Source organism: Callithrix jacchus, chromosome 22 (genome assembly GCF_049354715.1).
Source record: "Callithrix jacchus isolate 240 chromosome 22, calJac240_pri, whole genome shotgun sequence".
NCBI lineage: Eukaryota > Metazoa > Chordata > Mammalia > Primates > Cebidae > Callithrix > Callithrix jacchus.
The window spans coordinates 20130756-20157041 of NC_133523.1; the positions used below are offsets into that span (position 1 = coordinate 20130756).

At 41.1% G+C, this 26286-nt stretch overlaps 1 protein-coding gene and 2 pseudogenes across 2 annotated transcripts in view; 1 reads left to right on the forward strand and 2 right to left on the reverse strand.

Moving 5' to 3' along the window:
• Positions 1-14087, reverse strand: LOC144580944 (armadillo repeat-containing protein 10 pseudogene; annotated as a pseudogene). Its single transcript, XR_013531314.1, has one exon. The product of XR_013531314.1 is annotated as an armadillo repeat-containing protein 10 pseudogene (transcript).
• LOC103789861 (Parkinson disease protein 7 homolog pseudogene) lies at positions 383-1082 on the forward strand (annotated as a pseudogene).
• Positions 12118-26286, reverse strand: part of LOC100414744 (uncharacterized) — a 19741-nt gene continuing 5572 nt past the window's right edge. Inside the window, exons 2-4 of the mRNA XM_035285562.3 lie at positions 22043-22169; positions 21445-21540; positions 12118-16020 (exon numbers count right to left, since the gene is read on the reverse strand). Coding sequence (XP_035141453.1) covers positions 14576-16020; positions 21445-21540; positions 22043-22169 — 1668 coding nt within the window. The 3' untranslated portion in view covers positions 12118-14575. The remainder of the gene's footprint in view (positions 16021-21444; positions 21541-22042; positions 22170-26286) is intronic.

Here is a 26286-nt window from a genome sequence, read left to right on the forward strand (position 1 = left end):
GTGTTCTTCTGTAACTTGTGTCTTTATAAAGAAAACCCACCACATTACATAGATATCTTTCCAATTCAGCACATTCAGACCTCCATAACTCTTTTCAAAGACTGGATAATTGATTTAACCAACTGCCTAAAGATGAACATTGTGATTGATCCCAGTATTTTATATGTAACTTTCTTTACATATTGGAGCACTGAATGGGAGTGGGTGAGTCCTAGGAAACATTCTCTCCTAAAAGTTTACATTTTTCATTGACTAGAAGTAATCAAAATAGATTCTATTCAAGAGAAGAGACTTGAAAGCAGTGTGGTCAGGTTGGCAGGTGAGTGGCATCAAGAACTTAGGATCGGTCCACTTTCAGCCTGGTATAGGCTTTTAAAACATATAAAAATGGCTTCCAAAAGAGCTCTGGTCCTCCTGGCTAAAGGAGAGGAGGAAACGGAGACCGTCATCCCTGTAGATGTCATGCGGCGAGCTGGGATAAAGGTCACCCTTGCAGGTCTGGCTGGAAAAGACCCAGTACAGTGTAGCTGTGATGTCATGATTTGTCCTGATGCCAGTCTTGAAGATGCAAAAAAAGAGGGACCATATGATGTGGTGGTTCTACCAGGAGGTAATCTGGGTGCACAGAATTTATGTGAGTCTGCTGCTGTGAAGGAGATACTGAAGGAACAGGAAAACCGGAAGGGTCTGATAGCCGCCATCTGTGCAGGTCCTACTGCTTTGTTGGCTCATGAAATAGGTTTTGGAAGTAAAGTTACAACACATCCTCTTGCTAAAGATAAAATGATGAACGGAGGTCATTACACCTACTCTGAGAATCGGGGTGGAAAAGGATGGCCTGATTCTTACAAGCTGTGGGCCTGGGACCAGCTTTGAGTTCACGCTTGCAATTGTTGAAGCTCTGAATGGCAAGGAGGTGGCGGCTCAAATGAAGGCTCCACTTGTTCTTAAAGACTAGAGCAGCAAAATGTGACAGTCACCTAGAGAAACAGGCCTTAGGAATCTATTCTCACTGTGTTCGCTCTGAATAAAACAATGGTAGGTTAATGTGTTCCTAAGCTGCCCTAATTACTGCTTTTGTGAAGTACAGTTTTGAAGTCATAGCTACACAGAGATCGTCCAACCTACAAATTGTGTCTATATATTTCTTTTCTTTTCTCTTTTTTTTTTTTTTTTTTGAGACAGAGTTTCACTCTTGTTACCCAGGCTGGAGTGCAATGGCATGATCTCGGCTCACCGCAGCCTCCGCCTCCTGGGTTCAGGCAATTCTCCTGCTTCAGCCTCCTGAATATCTGGGATTACAGGCACACGCCACCATGCCCAGCTAATTTTTTGTATTTTTAGTAGAGATAGGGTTTCACCATGTTGACCAAGATGATCTCGATCTCTTGACCTCGTGATCCACACGCCTTGGCCTCCCAAAGTGCTCAGATTACAGGCTTGAGCCACCGTGCCCAGCCATGTGTCTATATATTTCTAAGCCTTGTTTGCAGAATAAACAGGGCATTTAGCAAACTACCAAAAAAAAAAAAAAAAAAGAACTTAGGATCTCATTGCTGTTGAAAGAACATGACCATTCCTACTACAGTTCTGAAACAGTGATTTAGTCACATTCTAATGCTGTCTCAGATGAGTAATTGCAAATCACTTCAGAAAGTAGGGTAGCTTTGTGAAAAAGGTACTGCCACTTCATGTAGGGAAAATAACAAATATTTGCAAATAACAAAATAAAAAGAAATGGTTTCAGTGCAAGCTCTTATACTCACTTGGTATCAAAATAGTCCAAGATAAATCTGAACACTGTGGCAAGTTGTAGCTGTGTTAATGATGAAATGTGATAGTTACTGTTTAAATTCAGCAGCTGGAAGAATCTCCTTATAAGGAAGATAGAAAATACGTTTATATCCAGACTGCATTACTCTTTGGAAAAATATGACTGATTAGATTTTGGGCATTATTGTTACAACCTTTTCCTTCACCTCTGCATCATCATGATGAAATAAAGCTCTTACTTTCTGGGCACATTCTTCTCCATATAACAGGAAAAACAATGAACCTTCAGTGAAAGTGGCTGCACAGCTAAATGGCCTTCTATTTTGAGGCAGTTATTCATATTCTGAAATAGTGTAAGTACTTGAAGAAGAATCTCCTTTGCTACATGGCTGCCATAAAGGAAAAAGAATGACGTATCCACTTGGGCACAGAGAAGTCCGTCTGTCATGGCTGGATTTTCAGACAAATTCAAAAGCAGTTTCAAAACTTGGACTTTCGTGTTTCCACTTCCAGTAAGTAACACCTGGGACCGGTCTGTAATATAACTGTGAAGCATGTGCTGGTGGTCATTGGTAACAGTCATGTTTGTCAACAATCTCAGTCTGGCCAGCTGCACAGCAGAGTTCAGAGGACCAGAGAAGACATCCTCACAGACTTGGCTGATGTATATCCTTATCTTGATTTGATTTTCAACATTCACACTCCCGTTGTTAAGTGCATTTAAAGCCTTCTCTTTAATACTCTGGTTGGAATGGTTGATTTTGTTTCCAGCAATTGGAATACCCTCCAATTCATGAATAATAGCTTGGTTCACTGAAAAGGCTGCATTGTTACCCAAAGTAATCAAAGCTTTTTCAATAATTATAGGATCCTCAGTTGACTCAAGCAGGTAAAGGAGTTTCTGAAGTTATTCGGCATTCAGAACATCATCATATGAACCATCAGTTAAGTCTTCTGTGGACTGTGAGGAGCGCAGACTGAGCCCACGGCTGCCCTGCCGCTGACTGCGTGTCAGCCTGTAAATGCAGTAGCATGCATCCGTGCTGAGGAGCAGGCCTGTCTCGACCCAGCCTGTGCCCCAGGTGCCACCCATGCTGCTGCCATGGCAGAGCCACAGGGCCTGGCCCAGGCAGGAGGCTCGTAAAGGCCAGTGCAGAGATCTTCAGAACAGGCGGGCCTTGCTGCCACAGCAGCCGCAACACCCCAGTATTAATGAGCCCACCTAGCTCTCATATTATGGTTGCTAAATACTATTCCTCAATGAGAGGAAAAACACTATAGTAAAAATAGATAATTCTAGGCCAGGTGCAGTAGCTCATACCTGTAATCCCAACACTTTGGGAGGCCAAAGTGGGTGGATCACAAGGTCAGGAGTTCAAGACCAACCTGACCAAGATGGTGAAATTCCATCTCTTATAAGAAAAAAAATAACAAAAATAGGCTGGGTGCGGTGGCTCATGCCTATAATTCCAGCACTTTGGGAGGCCGAGGTGGGTGGATCACGAGGTCAAGAGATCGAGGCCATCCTGGTCAACAAGGTGAAACCCCATCTCTACTAAAAATACAAAAAGTAGCTGGGCATGGTGGTGTGCACCTGTAGTCCCAGCTACTCGGGAGGCTGAGGCAGGAGAATTGCCTAAACCCAGGAGGCAGAGGTTGCGATGAGCCGAGATCGTGCCATTGCACTCCAGTCTGGGTAACAACAGTGAAACTCTGTCTCAAAAAATAATAATAATAAAAAAATAACAAAAATAGATAATTCTAGTACTGGAGTGGAAAATCCAAGTTAAGGCAGAGTATCTTGTGAAAACAGACAGTTAAAAAGTACTTTATGAACAACAGAAGAAGACATGTCACATGAAGCCAACCTGGAAGACTTTCCAGCAGTCCAAGCTGGAACAATGTGAGAAGCAAAATAAATAATCATAGCCTTGCATTATAACTCAGACAATATAGGAAATATCCACAAATTCATGCAGATATATAAAAAATTCAATAAGAAAACAGAAGAGGAAAGAGAAAAAATCTTTATAGAATTCCAAGTACTAATCAATGTAGACAGACATGCAATAGAGAAAATCACCACTAGACACCGCAGTAATAATTACTGTAGACAAGATGTATTTAGGAATGCAGAAATTGTGGGTGAAATCTAAAGAGGAAACAGTGTGCTTACATAGCCTCAAAATAACTGCCTCCAAATATTTATAAATACCATTTTCTCTTAATTTCTTCATAAGACTTATGACTCCCACCTTAGACTCTCAAATAGCCTGGGCTATCTGGTAGGACCCTGTCTGTACATAAAAAAAAATACTGACCGGGTGCGGTGGCTAATGCCTGTAGTCCCAGCACTTTGGGATGCTGAGGTGGGTGGACCATGAGGACAGGAGTTTGAGAACAGGCTGGCCAATGTGGTGCAACCCTGTCTCTACTAAAAATAGAAAAATTAGCCAGGCGTGATGGTGTGTGCCTGTCCTCCAGGTACTCAGGAGGCTGAGGCAGTATTGCTTGAAACTGGCAGATGGAGGTTGCAATGAGCTGAGACTGCACCACTGGACTCCAGCTTGAGCAACAACAGAGTGAGACTCTGTCTCCCAAAAAAAAAAAAAGCCACCATGGCTGGCTGTTTTTTGTTTGTTTTGACCAAAAGTCTCACTCTGTTGCTCAAGCTAAAGTGCAGTGGCCTGATCTTGGCTCACTGCAACCCCCACCTCCTGGGTTCAAGCGATTCTCCTGCCTAAGCCTCTGGAGTACCTGGGATTACAGGGCACACCACCTCACCCAGCTAATTTTTGTATTTTTAGATGACCAACAAATGTTGGTCAGGCTGGTCTTGAACTCCTGACCCCCTGATCTGCCTTGGCCTCCCAAAGTGCTGGGATTACAGGTGTGAGCCACCGTGCCCAGCCAAACCCAAATCTTTTTATTTTTACCTCATTTTAATACAGGTCATGTTTTTCAATTTTCAGTGATACACCTTTTTTCTTTTTCAGAAAATTTTTCCATCACAGTAATGATCACCAGTAACGGGGCACCTAGCACAGTGCCTTGAACAGTGTGCACTAAGTGTATGTGGAACTGGGTTGATTCAGGAACAAAACCAACAGCAAGGTTGGTTCAGTAAAGAATAATAATGTGGTAACACTGGGAAGACTGAAAGGCCATGACTTAGTGGCAAACTTTTTTTTTTTTGGGGGGGGGCGGGAGGAAGGCAGGAAGGGAGGAAGGAAGGGATGAAGGAAGGAAGGAAGGAAGGAAGGAAGGAAGGAAGGAAGGAAGGAAGGAAGGGAGAAAGCGGTGAGGGAGGGAGGGAGGAAAGGGAAGGAAGGAAATCAAGCAATGAGAGAGACATTGCCGACCTGGATCTAGAGGTTTACAAGTTTACTTCTGTTTTTTTGAGAGAAGGAAAGAAAAAAATATATAAGTAAAGGAGAGGAAGAAGGAGGAAGAGAAAAAGGGAGAGTAAATGGAAATATTCCTTTATTTTGAAAAAAATTGGGTATTAATGATGGCCAATCAATGTTTCATTTAAGCTTATGGGTAGGTGTGGTGTGGTATTGACAAGAATGTATATTTTGTGTATTTGAAGTGGGGAGCTCTATAAATATTTATTGTTTACTTGTTCCAGATCTGAGTTCGAGTCCTTGATATCCTTATTAATTTTCTGTCTCATTGTGTCTAAGTCTCTATGTATCTGGGTGTTAGGATCGTTAGCTCTTGTTGTTGCATTGATCCTTTTACCACGATATCTTTGTTGCTTTAAAATCTATTTTATCTGATACGAGAATTGCAACTCCTGCTTTTTATTTATTATTTATTTTTGCTCTCCATTTGGTTGGTAAATCTTTCTCCATCCCTTTGTTTTGAGTCTTTGTGTATCCTTGCATGTGAAACAGGTCTGGACGTAACATGCCATTGGGTTTTGGCTGTGTCTTTTGATTGGGGGATTTAGTCAATTTAAATTTAGGATTACTGCCATTTGATGTTGACCAGCTGTTTTATCCATTCGTTGATGTAAATTCTTCTTTATGTTGGTGCTCTTTACTTTTTGGTGTATTTTTAGAAAAGCTAATACTGGTTGTTTCCTTCTGTGTGTAATGCTTCTTTCAGAAGCTCTTGTAAAGCAGGCCTGGTGGTAATAAAATCTCTGAGTTCTTGCTTGTTCATAAAAGATTTTATTTTTCCTTCAGTTGTGAAGTTTAGTTTGGCTGGATATGAAATTCTGGGCTGAAGGTTCTGTTCTTTGAGGATGTTGAATATTGGCCCCCACTCTCTTCTGGCTTGTAGAGTTTCTGCTGAGAGATCTGCTGTAAGTCTGATAGGCTTGCCTTTGTGGGTAACCTGACCTTTCTCTCTGGCTGCCCTCAGTATTTTCTCCTTCGTTTCAACCCTGGTGAATCTAACGATTATGTGCCTTGGGGTTGCTCTTCTTGAGGAATATCTTTGTGGTGTTCTCTGTATCACCTGGGGTTGAATGTTGACCTGCTTTGCTAGTTTAGGAAAATTTTCCTGAATGATATCCTGAAGGGTATTTTCCATCTTGGATTCATTCTCTCCGTCGCATTCAGGTACACCTATCAAACGTAAATTTGGTCTTTTCACATAGTCCCACATTTCTTGGAGACTTTGCTCATTCCTTTTTATCCTTTTTTCTCTAATCTTTTCTTCACGTTTTATTTCATTAAGTTGGACTTTGACCTCTGATATCCCTTCTTCTGCTTGAACAATTCGAGTGTTTAAACCTGTGCATACTTCTCGGAGTTCCTGTATCGTATTCTTCAGTTCCATTAATTCACTCATACTCCTCTCTAAGTTGTCTATTCTCAATAGGATTTCATCAAACCTTTTTTCAAAGTTCCTAGTTTCTTTACGTTGGGCTACAACATGGTCTTTTAACTCACCGAAGTTTGTTATTATCCATTCCTTGAAGAGTGATTCTGTCATCAGGATGCGCTCGTTCTCCATCAAGCCTTGTTCCATTGTCGATGTGGAACTGTGATCATCTTTAGAGGAAGAGGCGTTCTGACTTTGAGTATTCTCAGCTTTTTTACCCTGGTTTCTTCCCGTCATTGTAAATTTATCCTCCTGTCGTCTTTGAAATTACCAACTTTCAGATTAGGTCTCTTGAGTGGATGTCCAGGTTGTTAGTTCCCAGGGCCAGAGCAGCAGTGTTAAAACTGATGGTGCTTTTCTGCCCAGGATTCTCCTGTCTGGCTTCCTTCTTGTGTCCGTAGTAGGTGACTCTGCCTTCCGGGGGCTCCAAACCTCGGTCAGAAGGGGAACTGATCCCGCTTACTCTGCACCGAGCGCTGCCGCGCCGAGGTGCTGTCACAGCCGCTGCGCGGGGCTCTGGTGTCCTGCTGGGGGCCCTTGTGGGTCCTCCAAACCTGTTTACTCTGCTCCGAGAGCTGCCGAGCCGAGGTGCCGGCGGAACCGCTGCACCGGCAAGAGTCGCGCTGGCCACCCGTGTGTTTCCTCCACTGGGGGATCTTCTGCTCCGTGAGCGACCAGAATTTGTCTGAAAGTGTGGCATCCTCTAGTTCTCTGCACCTTCCCTGAGAGCTGCAATCCCGGGATGTTAGCGATTGGCCATCTTGGATCGTTCTTCGTGGCAAACATTTTTACATTCATTAAAGAAATATTTTGCAACAGGCTGGGTGCGGTGGCTCATGCCTATAAGCCCAACAGTTTGGGAGCCCGAGGCGGGTGGATCACAAGGTCAAGAGATCGAAACCATCCTGGTCAACACGGTGAAACCCCGTCTCTACTAAAAATACAAAAAGTAGCTGGGCATGGTGGCGCATGCCTGTAATCCCAGCTACTCGGGAGGCTGAGGCAGGAGAATTGCCTGAACCCAGGAGGCGGAGGTTGCTGTGAGTCGAGATCACACCATTGCACTCCAGCCTGAGTAACAAGAGCGAAACTCTGTCTCAAAAAATATATATGTATATTTTTTCCAACTAGGTCACCTAAAAATGCTGGTTTGTAGCTGTGGCATTTGAGCTTGGCTGCCCTCTGTCATCACCTACAGAGATTTAAACCGCACTATTGCCTGGGTTCTACATAAGCAATTCTAATTTAATTTGAGTGTGTCAACTTGTGTTTAGGGAATTTTTAACCCCCTCACCAAGGGATTTTTACATGCAGACTGGGACAGAACTAAAAACAATTGGTTCAGGGTGAGGAATGCATTCTGTGCATGATTTCTGTGTGTGCTGCTGAGATGTGCCCCATGGCTGCTTCTGACTTTCAGATCTTGAATAGTAGCTCTGCCACTGTAAAAATCAAAGGACAACTTCAAGATGTACTCAGCTACTTTGCTAAACTTCAGTAGAATGAAACATCTTAGCAGATCTGTCTATGTAGTCACTTCATTCAAATAGGAGGTTGTTTCAGGCACAGTAACGTTTTCTTGTTTTTCATTGTCTGCTTGTTGAGACAGAGTCTCACTCTTTTGCCTAGGCTGGAGTGAAGTGCTGCAATCTCAGCTCACTGCCACCTCTGATCCCCGGGTTTAAGCTATTCTCCTGCCTCAGCCTCCCAAGTAGCTGGGATTATAGGCGCGTTCCACCATGCTAGGCTAATTTTTGTATTTTTAGTAGAGATGGGGTTTCACCACATAGGCTAGGATGGTCTCAATCTCCTGACTTCATGATCCACCCGCCTTGGCCTCCCAAAGTACTGGAATTGTAGGTGTGAGCCATTGTGGCCAGCCAATATACATATATATCTTTAGCAGAGATAAGGGTTTTACCATATTGGCCAGGCTGGTCTTTAACTTTTGATCTCAGTTGATCCACTTGCCTCGGCCTCCCAAACTGCTAGGATTAAAGGGGTGAGCCACCACGCCTGGACCAGGAACAGTAGTTTTAGGGTTGAAAGTCATAAATAGCCTACACATATCAAAAAAGTGTTTTAATCCTTTGACATATTTGACAGGTTTTCCAAAATCAAATTTTAGCTTTAAAATTGTCTTTTTTTAACCCCTAACTTTTGAATGCTACAGAGGGCCAATACAGCATTTAAAAGAATGATAGACATGGGCCAGGCACGGTGGCTCACGCCTGTAATCCCAGCTACTCGGCAAGCTGAGGCAGGAGAATTGCCTGAACCCAGGAGGCGGAGGTTGCGGTGAGCCAAGATCGCGCCATTGCACTCCAGCCTGGGTAACAAGAGCAAAACCCCGTCTCAAAAAAAAAAGAATGACAGACATATTTGATATGTTCAATTACATGGAAAGCATTGCCAAATTAAAAATGATGTTTGAGGCCAGGCATGGTGGCTCATGCCTGTAATCCCAACATGTTGGTAGGCCAAGCTTTCTCAAAAAAAAAAAGTCTCCTGCCTTGGCCTCTCAACTAACTGGTATTACCGGCACCCACCACCACACTTGGGTAAGTTTTGTATTTTTAGTAGAGACGGGGTTTCATGATGTTGGTCAGACTGGTCTCGAACTCCTGACCTCATGATCCACACCCCTCAGGCTCCCAAAGTGCTGAGATTACAGGTGAGAGCCACCATGCCTGGCAGAGTATTGTGCATTAAGGAGGCTCATGAATAGATAAAAAAAGACAAGTTGAGTACATGCTTCTGATTATTTTAGGATCACATTGTTTGGGCTGGGTAAGAACTGTGAGAATTCTAATAAAGAAACTGACTTATAAAACTGCTAATCCAGGCAAAACAAAAATTAATTGAGGCCAGGAGCAGTGACTCACTCATGTTATGCCAGCACTTTGGGAGGCCGAGGCGGGTGGATCATGAGGTCAGGAGTTCAAGACCAACCTGGCCAACATGGTGAAATCCAATCTCTACTAAAAATACAAAACTTAACTGGGTACAGTGATAGGAGCCTGTAATCCCAGCTGGTAGGGAGGCTGAGGCAGGAGAATCGCTTGAACCCAGGGGGCAGAGGTCACAGTGAGCCAAGATTGGGCCATTTAGGAGCCTGTAATCCCAGCTAGTAGGGAGGCTGAGGCAGGAGAATCGCTTGAACCCAGGGGGCAGAGGTCACAGTGAGCCAAGATTGGGCCATTTTACTCCAGCCTAGGTGAGAGCAAAACTCTGTCTCAAAAAAGACAAGGGAAAAAAAAAAAAAGATACTGCATAGAAACAAAAGTTATGCTATAAACATATCATAGAAAATTAAATTTAAAATTGCTCATTTACCATTAACTCTATTTAGAATCTAATTTCTAAAATACATTTTTTTTTTTTTTTTTTGAGACGGAGTTTCACTCTTATTACCCAGGCTGGAGTGCAATGGTGCAATCTGGGCTCACAGCAACCTTCGCCTCCTGGGTTCAGGCAATTCTCCTGCCTCAGCCTCCGGAGTAGCTGGGATTACAGGCACGAGCCACCATGCCCAGCCAATTTTTTGTATTTTTAGTAGAGACGGGGTTTCACCATGTTGACCAGGATGGTCTCGATCTCTTGACCTCATGATCCACCCGCCTCAGCCTCCCAAAGTGCTGGGATTACAGGCGTGAGCCACCGTGCCCGGCCAAACACACTTTTCTAATCTGCTCTATGACTGGATCAGCCATAGTGGACTGTGCATGTAAAGGAGCCCACACACCAGTTCCTGTGAACTATTCTATGGCAATATTAATCAGAGGTTGAACTATATTAGCTTGAATATTAGCCTCCTCAGTCCACCAGGTCTTAAATTATAAAAATTGAGAGGGAGATAAGTTTGGGTTAAAGTATCCCAGTCTACTCTTTTTTTTCTTTTATTTTTTTCAAGAGCCCTTCAAAGCTACTGCAAATCAATTTTATACTTCCAGCTCACCCTAAGAGATTTTTGAAGAGTTCTCAGACTAATTCCAAGCTCCCCAATTTATGCTGGGAGACTTTTTCAAGTGTTATCGGGCTACTTCTGGGCTCCCCCAACTTACCCTGGGAGATTTTTTTCAAGAGTTCCTGAGATACCTTCAGCTTAGCTTCTCCCTTCTCTGTCATTCAAGCGACCCTTGTCCCAGGTTTGAGTCCCACACCTGGGCACCACTTACCGAGACCAGCTCCACAATACAGACCCCTACCCTGGCAGCGCTTAAGGCATTAAGCAGACACCCAGATAGAACAGCAAAGTGGGACTATCCAGGGGCCTACAGCCGTCGGAGCTGAGCTTCAGGGGGCTAACAGCATTCCTGGCTGAGGGTCTTGAGCAGATTCTGACTTGTGCATTTATTCTCTCTGAACAGGTGATTAGTATTAAGTTTTCCTTGCCATTGTTCTTATTAGCAAACAATATATTTTATCACTCAGCATTTCTCAGTAATCATACACTCAGCATTTCTCAGCATACATCTCTATGAATTTTATTACTCAAAAATAACCCTGTAGTAAAGAACAATTGTAAATTGTAAAACAAAGTATTTTTAATATTTTAAAATAACTAAAAGTATTTAAAAATAACTAACAGTATTTTAGTCATTCTAATCAAATTGTAATAAAAAGGATAAATTCTTCCCAGACATCAGAGAGGAAAACAAAACAAAACAAAACAAAAAAAGGATAAATTCTAGAGGTGGGTACCTCATTTATCCAGATGTAATTCTTTTTTTTTTTGCCAATCAGTTTGAGCTTATGAGGTTGCTCAGGTTAGCCTTGAACTCATGACCTCGCCTTCACGAGCGCCACGACCTCCGGTGGGAGCCACTTTGGCCCCTCAGATGTAATTCTTACATATTATATGCCTGTACCAAAATATGCCATATATGGCATAAATATATACACATACTGTGTAACCACAAAAATTAAAAATAAATAAGAAAAAAACAAAAATGTAATCTATGGAAAAACTATTTTCACCTATTTGCAGTTTGAAACTACTGGCAGGAGAGATTACTTAGAGCTGTTATTCCACTATGTTGCCAAATGGTATATTGTTACCACATTTTACCTACCCCCTTGAGTAAGGTGGGGTATGTTAAAGTTAGTGGAATAATAATGCTTCGTTGAATGCACAACATTCTTCGTTTTTCCTTGAGATGGAGTCTTGCTCTTGTTGCTCAGGCTGAAGTGCAATGGCATGATCTCGGTTCACTGCAACCTCTGCCTCCCAGGTTCAAGGGATTCTCCTGCCTCTATCTTCCTAGTAGCTGGATTACAGGTGTCCACCACCTGTGGCTGATTTGTTGTATTTTTGTAGAGACTGGGTTTCACCATGTTGGCCAGGCTGGTCTCAAATTCCTGCCCTCAAGTGATTTGCCCACCTCAGGCTCCCAAAATGCTGAGATTAAAGGCGTGAGCCACCACGCCCAGCCAGAATGTATAATAGTCTTAACATGGTAAAAGAAAATATTTAATTAGAAATTAAGTCCACACATAATCTAAAAATTTTTAAATGTTCATTTTATTAAATAAAAGTACAATTAGTAAAATTATATGCTATTTTAATTAATATTTTACTAAAGTTAAAAATGTTTTTCTCTAATGGTAACAGGAAAGAATATTACTCTGAACAGCTACCTCATACATTACTGAGAAAGTTAACCATGAAGAGCCTCCCCACTTAGATGCTTATCATGCCTTTTTTTTTTGAGACGAAGTTTTGCTGTTGTTACCCAGACTGGAGTGCAATGGCACGATCTCGGCTCACCGCAACCTCCACCTTCTGGGTTCAAGCAATTCTCCTGCCTCAGCCTCCTGAGTAGCTGGGACTACAGGCATGCACCACCATGCCCAGCTAATTTTTGTATTTTTTTAAGTAGAGACGGGGTTTTACCTCGTTGACCAGGATGGTCTCGATCTCTTGACCTCGTGATCCACCCACCTCGGCCTCCCAAAGTGCTGGGATTATAGGCGTGAGTGCATCTTACATTTTGAGTTGAATCACACCATTATTTACTTTTAAAAACTTTTAAGGGCCGGGTGCGGTGGCTCACACCTGTAATCCCAGCACTTTGGGAGGCCGAGGCAGGTGGATCACGAGGTCAAGAGATCGAGACCATCCTGGTCAACATGGTGAAACCCTGTCTCTACTAAAAATACAAAAAATTAGTTGGGCATGGTGGCGTGTGCCTGTAATCCCAGCTACTCAGAAGGCTGAGGCAGGAGAATTGCCTGAACCCAGGAGGTGGAGGTTGCGGTGAGCCAAGATTCGCCATTGCACTCCAGCCTGGGTAACAAGAGCGAAACTCTGTCTCAAAAAACAAACAAAAAAAAAACTTTTAAATCTTATCAAAAAAGTATACCTGAATGTAATTATAACTTTTTAAAGAAATTTCTACTCACTTTAAAGTTATATAAAATTAATTTACTTACCATTGTAGTTTTGAATTTCCTATACCCAGCACTCTGATTTAGTGTAATGTCTGAAGTGTCAGTGCCTTAGATATTTCTATTGTTAATTCTGATATTTACATAAATATCAATTTGAATTAAATATTTTTTCATACTTATTGCACCTGCAAAAGTACATTTTAGTATGAGCTCTCTGACATTTTCTAAGCTACAGGTGTCTTTCCAAATTCATTACATTGGCTGAATTTTCTCCAATATAAATTCCCTAATGTTAAACAAAGTTTGAGCAACTGCTTGAGTTATTCTCCAGTACAAAATGTGTACAATAAAATCTGTGATATAAGTAAAAGTACTCCAACCTTCATTGTATTTGTAATGTTTATCTTGAGAACAAACTCTTCACTTTAAAGCCTTATGTTTCTAAAAGATCATTTGACAGTAATTGTATTTATAATACTTTTATTAAATATAAACTCTGATGTTGCATAATATGATGAGCAGATATTAATGACTTTGGCGCATTCTTTATATTTGTACACCATTTCTCAAGTATAAATGCTTGCCTGTGCAATAAGTTGTGAACACTGGTTAGGAGTTTTGCCATATTCTTCACTCTTGGCGTTATTTCCAGTATAAATTATTTTTCCTGCAATCAACTGTGAAAACCATGTAAAAGATTTTTCACATTATGTCTCTAGAGTTTTGCACTAGTATACGTATTTTTTATGTTTAGAAAACTTTGAGGTGTTGTTAAAAGCACTGTGACATCATTCAGGATTGTAGCATTTCACTCCAGTATAAATCATCTTATATCTGTTAAGAATTGAGAAGATGTTAAGGGCTTTGTGACATTCTTCACACTTTAGGATTTCTGTTGAGTATAAATTATATGTAATAAGGGTTGAGGACTTTTAAAGACTTTCTCACTTTCTTCGTATTTGTAGGCTTTATCTTCTACATGAATTCTCATGTTAGTGAGAGTTGAGAACTGGGTAAAGGCTATGCGACAGTCATCCCATTTGAAGGGTTTCTATCCAGTACGAATTACTTTGTGTTTAGTAAATATTGATGACTTATTAAAAGCCAGCCCACATTCTTCAGATTTGTAGGGTTTCTCTATTATGAATTCCCTTATGTTTAGTAAAGACTGAGGAACTGTTAAAAGCTTTGACATGCCGGGCGCGGGGGCTCAAGCCTGTAATCCCAGCACTTTGGGAGGCCGAGGCGGGTGGATCACGAGGTCAAGAGATTGAGACCATCCTGGTCAACATGGTGAAACCCTGTCTCTACTAAAAATACAAAAATTAGCTGGGCATGGTGGTAATCCCAGATACTCAGGAGGCTGAGGCAGGAGAATTTCCTGAACCCAGGAGGCAGAGGTTGCGGTGAGCCGAGATCACGCCATTGCACTCCAGCCTGGGTAACAAGAGCGAAACTCAGTCTCAAAAAAAAAAAAGCTTTGACACATTCTTTACATTTGTAGGGTTTTTCTCCAACATGGGTTATGTTTAATAAGGTTTGAGGAATTGTTACTAGCATTGCCACATTCTTCTCATTTGTTGGGGTTCTCTCTAGCATGAATTCTCTTATGTACAGTAAAGTTTGAGAAACAATTAAAAGGTTTGCCACATTCTTCACATTTGTAGGGTTTCTTTCCAGTATAAATTATCTTATGCTTTGCCACATTTTTATACTTGTATGGTTTCTTTCCAGTATGAATTATTTTATGTTGAGTAAGTGTTGAGAAGTCGTTAAAGGCTTTGCCACATTCTTTACCCTTGTAGGGTTTCTCTCCAGTATGAATAATCTTATGTTGAGTAAAAGTTGAGGACTGCTTAAAGGCTTTGCCACATTCTTTACATTTGTAGGGTTTCTCTCCAGTGTGAATTCTCTTATGTTGAGTAAGGTGTGAAGACCAGTTAAAGGCTTTCCCACACTGTTCACATTTGTAGGGTTTCTCTCCCGTATGAATTATCTTATGTCGAGTAAGGTGTGAAGACCAGTTAAAGGCTTTGCCACATTGTTCACATTTGTAGGGTTTCTCTCCGGTATGAATTATCTTATGTCGAGCAAGGGTTGAGAAGTAATTAAAGGCTTTGCCACACTGTTCACATTTGTAGGGTTTCTCTCCAGTATGAATTGTCTTATGTCGAGTAAGGGCTGAGAAGTCATTAAAGGCTTTGTCACATTCTTTACATTTGTAGGGTCTCTCTCCAGTATGAATTCTTTTATGTTGGGTCAGGTATGAGGATCGGTTGAAGGCTTTGCCACACTGTTCACACTTGTAGGGTTTCTCTCCAGTGTGAATTATCTTATGTCGAGTAAGGTGTGAAGATCGGTTAAAGGTTTTGCCACACTGTTCACATTTGTAAGGTTTCTCTCCACTATGAATTATCTTATGTCGACTAAGGTATGAAGACTGGTTAAAGGTTTTGCCACATTCCTCACATTTGCAGGGTTTCTCTCCACTGTGAATTCTCTTATGTCGAGTTAGGTATGAGGACCGGTTAAAGGCCTTGCCACACTCTTCACATTTGCAGGGTTTCTCTCCACTATGAATTCTCTTATGTCGAGTAAGGTATGAAGACCTGTTAAAGGCTTTTCCACATTCTTCACACGTGTGGGAATTCTCTCTAATGTGAATTCTCTTATGTAGAGTTAGTTGTGAAAGCATGCAAAATGATTTGCCACATTCTTTACATTTGAATGTCTTCTTTTTAGTATGTCTTATCTTATGACTATCTGAATTTGAAAACTTATAAAAGACTTTCACATATTTATCATATTGATATAATTTGCTCTCAATAGTTATCAGACATTGGTTAAGTCTGTTATAATCTCCTTTGCACACCTTATGTTCATCCGTACTTTTACAGCCTTTTCTTAACTGTAAATTCTCATGTCCACATTTATCATATCTCCTCAGTATGACTTTTTGGAAAAAATCTTTTATGTCTTTCTCTGGCCAAAGGTCTTCAGCAAAATGAGAACAAATCACTAAAAGAAATTAAAACAACAAATTATTCCACTTACTAGACTCAGGTGACAGGTAGCTTTTTTCTTTTTTTAATGTCTAAGTCTCAAAGATTACAATGTATGGAAAATATTTGGGCAACATGGCCCCATCAAAAAAATTGTAAAATTTTCAGAAAGCAATCATCATAAAATAAAAATATATAGATTAATTTTGGAAATTTAAAATAAGTTGAATAATGAGTAAAAGAAGCACAATTACTGAAAATTAGAAAAAATGTAAATTAGCAAAAATATTAAAAGTATTTTAAAAACAGTAATTGTGGAGGTAAAAAATACAAAAAGAGATAACTAACCAATTCCAAAAGAAAAAAATGGCATAAAAATATAAAGTTTGGCTGAGCATGGCTCACACCTGTAATCCCAGCACTTTGGGAGGCCAAGGAAGGTGGATCACAAGGTCAAGAAATCGAGACCATCCTGGACAGCACTGTGAAACCCCATCTCTACTCAAAACACACAAATTAGCTGCGTGTGGTGGCAAGTGCCTGTAGTCCCAGCTACCCGGGAGGCTGAGGTCGGAGAATGGCTTGAATCCGGGAGGCAGAGGTTGCAGTAAATTGAGATCGCAGCACTGCACTCCAGCCTAGGGACAGAGTGGAACTGTCTCCAAAAATAAATAAATAAATAAAATAAAAAATAAAGAAGCTCAACAAACTAAAACACACACACAAGATATTTCTAAAAAACACATATATAAGAACAACTTAAAATGTCACAGACAAGAGAGAATCTCAAGAGTTGCAAGATAAAGGTGATGTGTCATTTATAAGCATAGACTTACACACTAAACAGTGAGTTTAAAAAAAAAAAAAATTAGGCTGGGTGCGGTGGCTCAAGCCTGTAATCCCAGCACTTTGGGAGGCCAAGGCGGGTGGATCACGAGGTCAAGAGATTGAGACCATCCTGGTCAACATGGTGAAACCCCATCTCTACTAAAAATACAAAATATTAGCTGGGCATGGTGGCGCGTGCCTGTAGTCCCAGCTACTCAGGAGGCTGAGGCAGGAGAATTGCCTGAACCCAGGAGGCGGAGGTTGCGGTGAGCCGAGATCGCGCCATTGCACTCCAGCCTGGGTAACAAGAGCTAAACTCCGTCTCAAAAAAAAAAAAAAAAAAAAATGCAGGCCAGAATTAAACTGTGTTATACTGTCAAAGTCCTGAAGAAAAATAGCTGTCAAGTAAGAGTAATAATCATCAGTGAAAATGTCCTACCAAAGACAAAAAAAAAAAAAAAAGGACAGAAAATAACCAAATCCTGAGACAGTATATTGGCATCGCATATGGCCTATTATCAAAGATGCTGGAAAAAGCTTTTTTCCACTAAAAATAACATGATGCAAGAAAACAACACATAATCATAAAAAACATATAAGTTCCTGGGAAATATACACACACAAAAATAGAATTCCTGCTCGTCTCTGAGTCACAGAGCCAAAAAAAAAAAAAAGAATTCCTTATCATTACCATAATGGATCAGAAAACACTTATAATTATTCTCTAAAATTTGAAAAATAAGAGCAGAGAAATTATTGCAAATATTTGTTAATAAACATACACCTTAAAAAGATATAATCAGCAACATCAATAACAAAGTTGAGGGCAGATGTCATGAGGAAAAATTTTTGTCTGTAACTGAAGTTCATTTTTCACCAGATTAGATTATTTATATACTGTTTTATCTTTTAGAGTTTTTTTTTTTTTTTGAGATGGAGTCTGGCTCTGTCAACAGGCTGGAATGCAGTGGCGAGATCTTGGCTCACTGCAACCTCTGTCTCCCAGGTTCAAGGGAGTCCCTTGCCTCAGTCTCCTGAATAGCTGGAACTACAGATGTATGCCACCATGCCTGGCTAATTTTTTGTATTTCATTAGAGATGGGGTTTCACTATGCCCAGGATGGTCTGATCTCCTGACCTCGTGATCTACCCACCTCAGCCTCCCAAAGCTCTGAGATTACAGGCATGGGCCACCAAGCCCAGCCTCAGAGATTTTATGTAATCCCCAAGGTACCACAAAGGAAATATCTATAGAGACCCAAAAGAAAATAAGAAAGAAGTAAAAGCGTATCAATACTAAAATGAAACAGACACAGACAGAAAGAGAGAACATGAGGGATAAAGATACAAGAATCAAGTAAAATACAAAAGTAACAGGAAGTCTTTGTCTTTCAGAAAATTACTTAAATATATAATTAACTTTTTAATCAAGACACGTACTTTCAACAAAGGGATTTATTTAAAAAAATTAAACTCGGCTGGGCTCGATGGTTCATACCTATAATCCCAGCACTTTGGGGAGGCTAAGGTGGGTGGATCACCTGAGGCTGGAGTTCGAGACCAGCCTGACCAACATGGAGAAACCCCATATCCACTAAAAATACAAAATTAGCTGGAGGTGGTGGTGTATGCCTGTAATCCCAGCTACTCAGGAGGCTGAGGCAGGAGAATTGCTTGAACCCAGGAGGTGGAAGTTGTGGTGAGCTGAGATCACGTCATTGCACTCCAGCCCGGGAAACAAGAGCGAAATTCTGTCTCAATAAATAAATAAAATAAAAAAAATAAAATCTCAAGACTTGACTTGCCTTTCTACAAGAGTAAGTTTAGAACTAATAATAAAAAAAAGCCTGAAAGTGGCAAAATTGAAGTAGACATTTTATCCAAATATTAAGCAAATGAGAGCAGAAAAGTCAAAGTAGTAATACACGAGCTACATTTTTTTGTTTTTTTGAGACAGAGTCTTATTCTGTCTCCCAAGCTGGAGTGCAATGGCCCAATCTCGGCTCACTGCAATCTCGGCTCACTGCAACCTCGTCCTCCTGGGTTCAAGTGATTCTTCTACCTCAGTCTCCCAAGTACCTGGGATTACAGGCGCCTGCCACCGCGCCCATCTAATTTTTGTATTTTTTAATAGAGATGGCGTTTCGCCATGTTGGCCAGGTTGGTCTCAAATTCCTGACCTCATGTGATCCACTTGCCTTGGCGTCCCAAAATGTTGGGATTACAGGCGTGAGCCACCATGCCCAGCCACAAGCTATATCTTTAATCAAACCCTCATATCATATAAAATGTGTATGAAGTCAAAACTCCAAAAAGACAAAGAAGTACATTAAGCAATAATAGATTTATTCACTGAGAACCTATGAAAAACTTGTGTGTGTGTGTGTGTGTGTGTATGTGTGTGTATCTCACATTAGGTTTACAAATATGGAACATAAATATTGACATAATTCAAGAAACACATAGAAAACATAATTATAATAGGACATTTCGATACTTCACTTTCTCTGATAATAAAACAAGAGAATATTAGTAAGGAAACAGTGGACTTGAAGGCAGTGTAAAAAAAAGTATTTCTAACAGAGATACAGAGAACACTTCACAACATCAGGAAACACACCCTTTGCAATAGCTCATACAACATTCTTTTGGATAGACCACTTGGTAGGCTGGAAAACAAATCTAAACAAATATTTTTAAACTAAAATTTTGAGCCAGGTGTGGTAGCTTACACCTGTAATCCTAGCATTTTGGGAGACTGAGACAGGCAGATCACTTGAGGTCAGGAGTTCAAGACCATCCTGGCTAACACAGTGAAATCTCGTCTCTACTGAAAATACAAAATTAGCTAGGTGTGGTGGCATATGTCTGTAATCCCAGCTACTTTGGAGGCTGAGGCAAGAGAATCACTTTGACCCGGCAGGAAGACACTGCAGTGAGCCAAGACCACATCACTGCACTCTAGCCTGGGTGACAGAGCAGGACTCCATCTCAAAAAAACAAACAACCAACCTAAAATTTTGGCCAGCCGTGGTGGCTCATGCCTGGAATCCCAGCACTTTGGGATGCCAAGGAGGTGGATCACCTGAGGTCAGGAGTTTGAGACCAGCCTGGCCAACATGGTGAAACCCCATCTCTACTAAAAATACAAAAATTAGCCAGGTGGCCGGGCGCGGTGGCTGAAGCCTGTAATCCCAGCACTTTGGGAGGCCGAGGCGGGTGGATCATGAGGTCAAGAGATCGAGACCATCCTGGTCGACATGGGGAAACCCGTCTCTACTAAAAATACAAAAAATTAGCAGGGCATGGTGGCGCGTGCCTGTAATCCCAGCTGCTCAGGAGGCTGAGGCAGGAGAATCACCTGAACCCAGGAGGTGGAGGTTGTGGTGAGCCGAGATTGCGCCATTACACTCCAGCCTGGGTAACAAAAGCGAAAACTCCGTCTCAAAAAAAAAAAAAAAAAAATTAGCCAGGCTTGGTGGCACGTGCCTATAATCCCAGCTACTCAGCAGATTAAAGTACAAGAATTGTTTGAACCCAGGAAGCAGAGGTTGCAGTGAGCTGATGCCATTGCACCGCAGTCTGGGCAACACAGTGAGACTCTGGCTCAAAAACAACAACAAAAGAAAACCTAATTTTTTTAAAGGTTTCAAATCTATTTTTTTTTAAATGGAGTTTTGCTCTTGTTTTCCAGCTGGAGTGCAATGGTGCAATCTCAGCTCACCATAACCTTTGCCTCCTGGGTTCAATCGATTCTCCCGCCTCAGCCTCCTGAGTAGCTGAGATTATAAACATGTGCCACCACACCTGGCTAATTTTGTGTAAGAAATGTACAAATAGGCTGGGCGCGGTGGTTCATGCCAATAATCCCAGCACTTTGGGAGGCTCAGGTGGGTGGATCACGAGGTCAAGAGATCGAGACCATCCTGGTCAACATGGCGAAAACCCGTCTCTACTCCAAATACAAAAATTAGCTGGGCATGGTGGCATGTACCTGTAGTCCCAGCTACTTGGGAGGCTAAAGCAGGAGAATTGCTTAAACCCAGGAGGCGGAGGTTGTGGTGAGCTGAGATCGCGCCACTGCACTCCAGTCTGGGTAACAAAAATGAAACTCCGTCTCAAAAAAAAAAAAAAAAAAAAAATTCCAAATTCTCTTTCAATAATATACTAAAAAAAAATAATGGAATATGCAGAAAAATTAACAAAAATTCAATGGACCAGGAACCACTTCTCCATTCATTTCAGACATGATGCAAAAGGAGGACGTAAAAAATTGTTTAACATAAAGTTTTTGAAAATTATGCAGATATTTGTGTGTCCCTAAAAACAATGAAAAAGCAGTCAGATTGTCCAGTCTCTTCTATGCCATGAAGAGGACTTTGGCTCTCACTATAAACTTGAAGGAACATGACTGAAAGGGAAGTAGAATCTTTAGATAATTTAAAAGCATAAGACAGAAAACGTCCCTATGTGAAAGCAAAGAAAATAACAACTCAGGCTTCCAGAAACTATATCCTTTGGAACACAGCTTCCCAAATGACATTTTAAGGATTTGCTTTCTCCTTGACCTTTGGATCTCTCATCTGTTTTATTCGGTTTCACTCTCACCTACCTGGGGGTTTGGCCACCATCTCAGGTCTCTTCATATTCCAGGGCTCTTTTCCTTGCTCCAGACAGGTAATCATGTCCGGCTTAGAGACAGCAATACCTGTTTTATTAAAAATAAGTAACATGCATCTTGCTCATATTCTCCAATTACCAACTTAGTAATGTGCTCAGTAAAAAGGATGTAATATTCTAATACATTTACCCCAAATACTAATTTTTAACAGAAATTTCTAAATATTTAGAAAATACTGTATATTTGTAGGTTCTTAATTTCACTACCCAGTACTACTGAATAAAAAAATTGGTGGTAGCAATTAGTTTTTACGGTGTGGGCAACAATATTTTATGCCACTAAATTTCTGGAATTACCACTAATCTAGAGTGAGGGATACTGATCAGTTCAAGATGAAATATCTTGAGGAAATTTTTTTTCCTACACTGACAAATCCTTATGATTTTCTTGAAACAGAAATTTGAAACTCATGTATGCAAAGCATAGTTATCAAAATCACCAAATTACCAGAAAACACTCTACAAACAAACAAAAACAGAAATAAAGCCTTTAGGGTATATTAGGAATTGAGCATTAAAGTTATCCTCACCCAGGAAGGCCAGGTTTCTGTAGTTCTCTAACATCACATCCCTGTATAAATTCTGCTGTGCAGTGTCCAGGCATTGCCACTCCTCCAGAGAGAATTCTACAGTCACATCCCTAAATGTCAATGGCGCCTGAAAAACACACAAACACAAGACATGCATGTATTTACCAAGTGGTCATGGACAGAATTTTTAATCTGACTCAAGGTATAGTTAAAGAACACAGAAAACAGGTTCTGACTTATAGAAGTGACTGAAATTACCCAAGAAAATAGCTTTTATTTTATTTTTAAAAATTTTTAAATTTTTTCCTTGTTTTTTTGAGAAGGAGTCTCACACTCTTGCCCAGGATGGAGTGTAGTGGTGTGATCTCAGCTCACTGAAACCTCTGCCCTCTGAGTCCACTTGATTCTCTTGCCTCAGTCTCCTGAGTAGCTGGAATTACAGGCACACACCACCACACTTGGCTAATTTTTTATATTTTTAGTGGAGACGGGGTTTCACTATGTTGGCCAGGCTGGTCTCAAACTCCTGACCTCGTGATCTGCCTGCCTCGGCCTCCCCAAGTGCTGGGATCTACAGGTGTGAGCCACCATGCCTGGTCAAGAAAATAATTTTTTTTTTTTGAGATGGAATTTCACTTTTGTTGCCCAAGCTGGTGTGCAATGGCGAAATCTTGGCTCACCACAACCTCTGCCTCCCAGGTTCTCCTGCCTCAGCCTCCCGAGTAGCTGGGAATAGAGGTAAGCACCACCATGCCGGGCCAATTTTTTCTGTATTTTTAGTAGAGACAGTTTTCTCCATATTGATCAGGCTGGTCTCAAACTCCTGACCTCAAGTGATCTGCCTGCCTCCGCCTTCCAAAGTGCTGGGATTACAGGCATGAGCCACCACACCTGACTAAGAAAATAATTTTTAACACAGAAATATTCTCTAATGTATTCTCTGACTCTACAAAACACACCCACAAACACATTCACCAAGTGGCCATGGGCAAAATTTTTGACATGACTCAGGGTCAAATGAGAGTAGAGAACTGGTTCTGATTTCTATAAGTGACTAAAATTATCTAATAAAATAGTTTTCAACATAGAAACATTTTCTAATGTGTTCTCTGAGAAAAGAGTGGCAAAGGATCCACAAGATCAGTGTATATATGCTATTTTTCTGAATAGTCAAGTATAGAATTAAGGGCATAAACACAAACATGCATTTTTGAGCGTTATATTCACATGATACAGAATGAGTTGTGTATATTTTTCAGATCAAAAAGACATGTTGAGATAGAAGGTACCCCTCAAATTTTAACCTGTACAATAAACTGGATAACTTGTTAATGCAGATTATTTTTTCGGAAGATTTGGAATAAAGTCTGAGTTTCTGAATTTCTAACAAGTTCACCAGTAATGCCAATGTTTTTGGCCCAAGAAGAATATTTTGTCAAACATCCAGTTAGTAAAACAGCCTGTGTTTTTCCTAGTATTTCTGGACTGTAAAAAAGCGGGACAGAGAGTGTTAGCAACAAACAATTTTGGGAGTGAGATCAAGGCAACAAAGTATCCAGAGTCATAACCGTAACTTTACCTACCTTTCTTACTGATCTACAGCAATAACATTGGCTATTGATTGGCTCTCCATCATTAAGGGTTACAGTTTAAGTCTTACAGTGTTCAGTGTTGCATTATTAAATTGATAGCTAATTGTGGCAATGGTGAATGGTTTCAAGAGATGAATACACAGCTAACATGGGGGAGAAAGACATAATTGTGCTCTTACTTTACTTTTTTTGAGACGAAGTCTCGCTCTGTCGCCCAGGCTGGAGTGCAGTGGCACGATCTCGGCCCGCTGCAACCTCTGCCTCCTGGGTTCATGCAATTCTCCTGCCCCCTGAGTAACTGGGATTACAGGCACATGCCACCATGCCCAGCTAATTCTCGACAGAATTTTATAAGGTTTCTTTTTCATCTCTGCTGCTCTCTCATCTCCTTGCCACTGAATGGGGGATGTACGTTGAAATACACCTGACAACTTCCACCAGCACTTTCTGATGAAGAAGAATTAGAATCCCTCTCTTTTCATATACTAGAACATATTTGAGCTTACAACACAGTTAACTTAAGAGCTATTATGGGGCCGGGCGCGGTGGCTCACGCCTGTAATCCCAGCAGTTTGGGAGGCCGAGGCAGGTGTATCAAGAGGTCAACAGATTGAGACCATCCTGGTCAACATGATGAAACGCCGTCTCTACTAAAAATACAAAAAATTAGCTGGGCATGGTGGCACATGCCTGTAATCCCAGCTACTCAAGAGGCTGAGGCAAGAGAATTGCCTGAACCCAGGAGGCGGAGGTTGCGGTGAGCGGAGATCGTGCCATTGCACTCCAGTCTGGGTAACAAGAATGAAACTCCGTCTCAAAAAAAAAGAACTATTATGGTTTTTGGGTGGCCATGTCACCTGTGTTTGTCCTGTAATAGCAGCATTCCAAGTTAGTGAAATACAAGATACTAAAATTATGCTTACCTAGAGTTATCCCTATTAGATAGATTAATAAGCATTTTAGACTAATATCTACTATAACAATTTTATAGTAAATTTTTTGGATATTAAATATAAATATCTAAGTATATATAATTTTAATGTACTAGTCATAATGAATGTAAATTTTTTTTAAATGTCTGTAACTGCCGGGTGCAGTGGCTCATGCCTATAATCCCACCGCTTTGGGAGGCCAAGGCAGGCAGATCACCTGAGGTCTCAAGTTCAAGACCAGCCTGACCAACATGGAGCAACCCTGTCTCTACTAAAAATACAAAATTAGCCGGGTGTGGTGGCGCATGCCTGTAATTCCAGCTACTTGGAAGGCTCAGGCAGGAAAATCATTTGAACCCAGGAGGCAGAGGTTGTGGTGAGCCAAGATGGAGATCGTATCATTGCACTCCAGCCTGGGTGACAAGAACCAAACTCTTTGTCAAAAAAAAAAAAAAGGCCAGGTACGGTGGCTCACAACTGTAATCCCAGCACACTTTGGAAGGCCAAGATGGGTGGATCATGAAGTCAGGAGTTCAAGACCAACCTGGCCAAGATGGTGAAACCACATATCTACTAAAACTACAAACAAAAATTAGCAGGGCGTGGTGGTGGGTGCCTGTAATCCTAGCTACTCAGGAGGCCGAGAACTGCTTGAACACAGGTGGCAGAGACTGCAGTGTGCTGAGATTGTGCCGCTGCACTCCAGCCCAGGAAACAGAGTGAGACTGTCAAAAAAGAAAAAAAAAGTTTGTTACCATATTTCAGTTAAAACACTTTATATTTCAAAAGTATAAATAATAATACTAAAATGCCTCTTTAAGAGATTAATTGAAAGTAAATTTTGTGGACTTATAGTCATACTATATTGGAGAAAATATATATATTTTTTGAGACAATCTCACTCTGTCACCCAGGCTAGAGTGCAATGGTGTGGTCTTGGCTCAGTGCAGCCTCCCCTTCGTGGGTTCAAGCGACTCTCCTGCCTCAGCCTCCCAAGTAGTTGGGACTACAGGCTGTGCCACCACACCAGCTAATTTTTGTACTTTTAGTAGAGACAGGGTCTCGCCATGTTGGCCAGGCTGGTCTCAAACTTCTGACCTCATGATCTGCCTGCCTTGGCCTCCTAAAGTGCTAGGATTACAGGTGTGAGCCACCACACCAGACCAGAAATACTTTGTAATTTACATAAATGCAGGTTGTCTACAAACACTACATATAACTATGCTAATTGTTATGAAGTAATAAACAGAAACCTAAGTACAACTAAAGACCTCACTGTTCAGTTTATATACTGAACTGCTCTCTTTTGCAGTGTGAGTACTTCAGCCTGCAAATAATAGATAATTACCTTGAATAATCAGTTTTCTGTCAAAGAAACTACTCAGTATCTTTTAGTCTTTATCATTCTGTATTGCCAAATTTAATCCTATTTTTGTGCTCCACTTTTGTATGCTTTTAAAATGAGCTTTGATCTAAACAAATCTGTGTCTACTTTAAAAGACTAAAAATGGGCCGGGGAGATGGCTCAAGCCTGTAATCCCAGCACTTTGGGAGGCCGAGGTGGGTGGATCATGAGGTCGGGAGATCGAGACCATCCTGGTCAACATGGTGAAACCCCGTCTCTACTCAGAATACAAAAATTAGCTGGGCATGGTGGCGCACACCTGTAGTCCCAGCTACTCGAGAGGCTGAGGCAGGAGAATTGCTTGCACCAGGGAGG